The sequence below is a fragment of the Suncus etruscus genome, chromosome 8 (assembly GCF_024139225.1).
Source record: "Suncus etruscus isolate mSunEtr1 chromosome 8, mSunEtr1.pri.cur, whole genome shotgun sequence".
Taxonomy (NCBI): domain Eukaryota; kingdom Metazoa; phylum Chordata; class Mammalia; order Eulipotyphla; family Soricidae; genus Suncus; species Suncus etruscus.
The window spans coordinates 70,776,022-70,782,965 of record NC_064855.1 but is presented as its reverse complement, the minus strand read 5'-3'; the positions used below and the strand labels follow the sequence as shown (position 1 = coordinate 70,782,965).

Below are 6,944 nucleotides of genomic sequence, written 5' to 3'. Positions count from 1 at the left end.
AATTTTTGACAAAAGAAATATACTTTCACTACTGGCCCTAACTGCCATCATCCACTTGTGTTATTTAACTGTATACTTTTAATACAAAAATATTTTTAAGCTGATAATAACATTTAGTGACTTACAAAACTGACAGGATATGTCAATGGCACACAAAACAGTTCTATACACAATGAAGTTTTAAAGTTCTTGGCTGGCACTTGATTTTAGAATTGATAGACACAACAACTATTGATTCTCAACAAAATACTATTCTTAGCTTATACATACTTTCAAAATCAATATTACCCACAAAACATTAATAATAATTACACTTGACAAAAATCTCTAAGATGAACACCAAAATTGTACCATCAAAATATTTTAAGAATCACATAAATTTTTTAAACACAATTAATAAAAATTTACATAATCATCTTCAGTGAAAAGGATTTCCTTTGATTCAATGAAGCATGTGTCAAGTATAGATTTTTTTTAAAAAAAATATGAACTACAAAGCAAGTTAAAATTTTATGTTTTTTTTTAGGCAATTGATGATATCACTAGAATGAAACTTTGTTAGATGAAAAATTGGTCACTTTTGGTAAATACACATTTTATATTGTAATTAAAACTGAAAGTTCCTTCAAATAAGAGTATCATGATTTTTTTGCTTTTACTTCAGTGAGTTTACAGCTATTTTGTCCATAACTGCAAATGAAATCACTAGTCAATCACATTAAATGTATAAGTATCATTCTTCACATAAAGAGCAAACTAAGCTAAAACTTAGCAAACTAAATTTTAATTGTAACACATTTAAAATAGTGTCAATGTTAATTTAGTGTTGACATCTATCACACTACACTGAAGGAAAAGATAAACTCTCAAAACTCTATCTAATAATTTCTATCTGATAAATTTTCTATTATAAAAACTAAAATTCAAGTTACAGCACTTGTGGCACTAAACAGAATGTAAGATTTAATAATAAAAATGTAAGAGCATATGAAATATAAATATACTAAATAAACCAATACTGGCATTGTATAACATTAAGTTAATTAAATAAGTGAAATTGAATGTTTTAAAATTCTGTATCATTAAGTGACATTAGTACTACAAACATACCCCTTCTAAACAAATACTGAAACCAGTCGTTAGTTTTTTTCTTCAGAAAACAGAAAGGGTATCTAAAATACATTCCAAAGCAGAAAACCACATTAGGTTTCAAACTATCTATTTAAAAAAACTGCCTATCCTGTGCATTTCACTGAGGCGCTACCTGTACCCATAAATCATCATCAGATAAAGAACTGGAGCTTCCTGACTCAGAATCCAGCTCACTGAATCCACCTAAGTCCCATTCAGTACTGGATTCACTTGGCACCTCTTCTTCCTCAGTGAGGAAACTGTGACCAGATTCCAGGCAGGAAGGATAAACACGAGCTGAAAGACAAAAAAAGTTGGAATCAAACTGGAAGAGACCTAATGTGGTACCTATATTAATCCACTGGTCTGCCCCGATGTCATATTCATATACAGTCACACGGTTTTTCTTCCACTGTGGAGTACGTGAGGTGATCAGCAATAATTTCTGACCATGATTGATGATTCGGTAGTTGTTGGTCTCCGACACCAGGGGAATGTTATTCATCTGCCTCCATTCTCCCCTGACTGGATTGTACACTTTCATGACAGGGATGTCACAGATACAGTAGATCTCATCATTGAAGACACAGGCTTCTTGAAAGTCATTCCGCTTAAGAGACACACACTTTAGCCATATATTATGGCTAGGATCATAGCAAAACATGCGCTTACTATTGAGAGCATAGAGATAGTTCTGAATTACCATTAGATCAAAGGATATGAAAGAGTGGGGTAGCGGTGCCACTAGAGCCCACTGATTCCTCTGAACATTGTAGCATTCCACTTCCTTCAGCTTAACTCCAGTAATGGGGTCTCGTCCACCCAAAATGTAAATGTAGCCATTGAGGTAGGCCACATCCATGCCTTCGCGGCAGAGCAAGCGGTCAGCCAACTGTTGCCAACTGTTCTGGGCTGGCTTATATACCCACAGATCCTTCCTGGGCTGAGCTGCAAGATAGATGTCATGGTCTGGAGATACACAGACTGCTAAAGTAGTCACAGACCTAGTGTGAGCAAGGCAGGTCACAGGTGAGGGCACTTTGTACATGTCCCCAGTATATGGGTCACAGCACAGAAAGGGATCTCTAGGGTGCCCAAAGAAGATCACCATCTTCTTGGCACACACCCCCAGTCTCTGGGATGAGTTTTCCACAGCAGATACAAGAGAGCTGCTGCTGCTGGTCTCAGGCTTGGGCACCACAGCCTTGTATAACATGTCCCCATAGCGCATCTGCAGGGCGCCTTCAATGAGCTCTGAGCAGTACTTCTTCACAGTATTATTGGTCAACAGTCCTTCCAGATAATCCTGATCTTGGTCAGTGAAGTGAGCCCAGCGGATGCACTTAAAGATTTCTGCAGCATTGGGCCCACGTTCCTTCGGGGCGGCCTCTAACCACTGCACCGCCACATGACACACTGTTTGCTCATGCTCTATGTTGAGGCTATCCAGGCGCAGGATGGTGAGCATCTGGGCCAGGGTCAGATCAGCCAGGCTCTCCTCCCGGATCGATCCCATCTGACTGAGCTGCTTGAAATTGTGTGCAATGAAGGCCTGGGCTTGCGAGCGCAGCTTGCGATGACCAAAAGCATCAGCAAACTTGAGGATGGCGGTGCAGTTGGACAGGTCGAGGCGCCGGGCCAGGAAGGAGGCGCAGGCTTCGCGCACGTACTCGAGCTGCAGCATGTCGGAGGCTGCATAAAGCCGCTCCACGTTGGCCTCGCTCAGGGCCACGCGCCCCGTGTAGCAGTAGTCCACCAGCACCTCGAAGGACTCGGCGTCCACGTCGTGCATGGTGATGCTGGTCTGCTGGCTCTCGAACATGCCGCCCGTGAACATGCTCTTGAAGTAGGGGCAGGCGGCCGCCAGCACGTTGCGGTTGCAGGGGAAGAGGCGGCCGGTGCCGGGCCCGCTGCCGGGCGTCACCACCTCGATGGTCACGTCGCACAGCAGCCGCGCGTCGTAGAAGGCCTTGAGCTGCGCCAGCAGCGCGGCCGAGTGCGCCGAGTCCTTGAGCTCCTCGGGGCCGGTGAAGAACGCCGCCACGGTGGGCTTGTGGATCCTCTTGGGCCGCTTGCCGCTCCGGGGACTGGCGAGGCGGCGAGAGCGTGGAGCTTCATCCCGGGATTGCATGGTGGAGAGAGATGGTGGCCCAGCACTGAGGACGCTGCAAATAGGTGCAAAGAACCGGGCTCTGCCTCCTCCTCAGGCGCCGCTTGCTGGCCCTCAGAGCTTGGAGTCTCTGCTGAGAGACTACTGCAGCACGTGTCCATTTATTTAATTGAACCCGGCTCGCTGAAGCCACCTCCCTCAAGCACGCTGACCGACGGACTGACTCACCCCTTTGCCAGTTCTGCGCCTCGGCTCGTCGTCTTCACTTGGAACTGCTGGCAAGAGCCAAGACAAGATGCTGCTGCTGCTGCTGCTGCCGCCACCGCCACCAACGCGTTGGCAGGACTGAGTGGTTCCCCCCACCCCCCCAGGGAGACTACAAGTCCCAGGTCGCCTCTCGAGCCTTGAGGCATGCCGGGGCCTCAGACTCCTAGGGAGAGGCTATGGGGCAGCTGCCGCGTTGCGTGTCGGGAGTTGTAGTTCCCGTGATGTCGCGAGATTTGGCCGGCCTTCATTGTCTCCGCTCCTCTCGGTTTTAGGGAATCGGAAAAATCGGTCCATGCTCTTTTCGCTTTTGCTTTTCATGGCGGAGGGTTTTTCTGGATTTTGAATGCATATGAGAGGTTCGTTCGATATTATTTGTCCTTTGGGAATTTTTATCTCGGAATTGGCTCCTGTGTGAAATGTACGATTTTTCTAAACACTTGGACCGTGAATGCAACTTGTATCGCGTGATGGCGTAGAATGCATCAAACACTTGGCGTAGATCTTTGTACAACACTGGTGGAAATAGAAAAAGGACTTTCATGGTGCCTATAAACTAAGAGCTTTAATACATTTTAGTTTTCCCCTCCATTTTTTTTATTTTAGCATTTATGAGAATTGGAGTATACCACCCGCAAATTTGATCAAGATTACAAGTGGGTAGGGAAAATTGGAAAACCTGCACATTTCAGCAAAAATCTATTTAAGTTTTTTCATCTTTTGATTACCACTTTTAATTTCTTTTTTAGATCAATGTTAGCTTTACAGGGAAAAGTACAGTTAAAGGTTGCTCACGTGTACTTAACCCCTTACTCTTTGTAGTTCTTAAGCCCTGGTTTTAGCATTTGGATTGCATTTGTATCAAATAAAGAACTTTCATAGATGTTATTAAATCACATAATTTTTATGCTTCTCTCTCTTTTTTACATTACACAATTGTATAGTTTTGAACCATATATAGTGTCATGCGCCCAACATTAAAGTAATAAACAGAATTTTCATCCCCCCCCCAAATGAATGTGCATATATAGGCTTATCCCTCCAACTCATGCCCCAACCTACCTGCCTAACTAGGAACCACAGTTCTTCTTACTCTATATGTAGTTTTACTTAGAACTATACAAGACAACATTTTAAAATATCAGTTCTTAATTTGCACCTGTGTCGAATCCTGAGGGTATCCTGTTGAGTGAAATTTTCTGCAAAGGAGAGATTGGGAACCGGAGAGATAGCATGGAGGTAAGGCGTTTGCCTTTCATGCAGAAGGTCATCAGTTCGAATCCAGCTTCCCATATGGTCCAGGAGCAATTTCTGAGCATGGAGCCAGGAGTTTCCCCTGAGCATGCCGGGTGTGACCCAAAAACTACAAAAAAAAAAAAAAAAAAGGAGAGATTGGGGCTGGAGAGATAGCATGTGGAGGTAGAGCATTTGCCTTGCATACTGAAGGACAGTGGTTCGAATCCTAGCATCCCATATGGTCCCCCGAGCCTGCCAGGAGCAATTTTTGAGCGTAGAGCCAGGAGGAACCCCTGAGCGCAGCTGGGTGTGACCCAAAATTCAAAAGCAAAAAAAAAAAAAAAAAGGAGAGAGATGAACAGTCTCAAATGGAGGAAATGAGGAAAAAAGCAAAGAAGCAACAAGACCAAAGACAAGAAAATCTTAAAACTGGTCTCCAGAACTGAGCTTACCTGGGTGAATTTACCTACTGGGAATGGAAAGGTACTATCCCTGGGACTTTGGTTCAGATAAGCAGGCATGGTCGTGGGCATGAAACTATGATTAGCAGCATTCTAAATAGGGTGCCTCAATTAAAATGGACAAAGGAAAAAAATGACACCATCTTTTATTAGTATTCATTTCAGATTTGTCAATTTATTTTCATGACTTAATAGCTCTTTATTTCATTGTGAACGATAGATATTACATTATATGGATTCAGGAGTTTACTAGTCAGTTCATTCACTGAAAGTTTGTTTGCTTTAAATTTTAGCATTTGTGACTTTGCCCTCTCAAGCTCATGTTCTCCCTTAAACATTTGTCTTTGCTTGTTTGCTTTTCCCACTCTAGAGAGCCCTTGTTCTCCTTTAATATATAGTCCTCTTTCTCTTCCCTCAATCTCCCTATAAATTTCATCAATTAAAATTTATCTTGCTCCACACACACAAATTTGCAGTTGCCTGCTACAGATACTCATCCTAGAAAGGCAAGGAAGGGGAACGAGAAGATTGTTTCTAATGATTTCTTTCTTTTGCTTTCTCTCCTCCTCTCTTCCTCTCCTCCTCTCCTCTTCTCTTCCTCCTCTCCTCCTCCTCCTCTCCTCTCCTCCTCCTCTCCTTCTCTCCTCTCCTTCTTTCTTCCTCCTCCTCTCCTCCTCCTCTCTTCCTTTCCTCCTCCTCTCTTCCTCTCCTGCTCTCCTCCTCCTCTCCTCCTCTCCTCCTCTCCTGCTCTCCTCTCCTCTCCTCTGCTCTCCTCCCTCCCTCCCTCTGCTCTCCTCCCTCCCTCCCTCTGCTCTCCTCCCTCCCTCCCTCCCTCCCTCCCTCCCTCCCTCCCTCCCTCCCTCCCTCCCTTCCTTCCTTCCTTCCTTCCTTCCTTCCTTCCTTCCTTCCTTCCTTCCTTCCTTCCTTCCTTCCTTCCTTCCTTCCTTCCTTCCTTCCGTTTGTTTATTTTTGGGCCAAACGCAGCACTGCTCAGATGTTACTACTGGCTCTGAGCTCAGAAATCACTCCTGGTGGGCTCAGGGACCATATGGGATGCTGGAGATTGAACCCAGGTTGGCTGCATGCAAGGCAAATGCCCTACCCACTGTGCTATCACTCTGGCCATAGTTTCTAATGATTTCTAACTAATTACATCAATGGTTCAATGCTAGGAGATGAGCTAGAGAGATCTCCTAACTGGAGGAGGGACCACAGCACTTGGTGTGTACCTTTTATGTTTCCAGACATAAGTTTAATTTTTCTTTCTTCTTTGAACAGTAGTTCGTAATACATATTGGTATATACTAAGGGGTGGTTGCTGAATAGTATGATAAGACTATATTGTGCTTTGTAAGAAAATGCTAAAAAAATGTCTAATATGGTGGCTATATTGTTTAAGATTACCAACAATTAATGACCATTTCTAATTTTTACAGTATTTTTACTGGTCCTGACAGTGTTTTGAATTTTAGATCTTATAAAACTTTACACTTGGCCTCTGGGATAATGAGGACAGAGTGTAATGTATTAAACATTCACAACTTCTCCAGATTCATTAAGTTGTTGTGTCTGTTAAATCTTCTAAAATAATACAAAGAGGAATATAAGGAGATGATTTGTGGTCTTATGAAATCACATTTTATATTTAAGAAAAGATGCTAAAATTAAAATATTTTCAGTAACCTTGTAATATAGTTTTACCTAGTTCAATACTTCTCCTTTCACTCTCCCCAAATCAACAG

The 6,944-nt window shown here is 43.2% G+C and overlaps 1 protein-coding gene across 1 annotated transcript; it reads right to left on the bottom strand.

Moving 5' to 3' along the window:
- Nucleotides 1-431: 431 nt before the first annotated feature.
- On the bottom strand, nucleotides 432-3,555 carry LOC126016207 (kelch repeat and BTB domain-containing protein 6). Its single transcript, XM_049778774.1, has one exon. It carries the CDS (start codon nucleotides 3,260-3,262, stop codon nucleotides 1,250-1,252), a length of 2,013 nt encoding a protein of 670 aa, XP_049634731.1. The 5' UTR covers nucleotides 3,263-3,555; the 3' UTR covers nucleotides 432-1,249.
- Nucleotides 3,556-6,944: the final 3,389 nt, after the last annotated feature.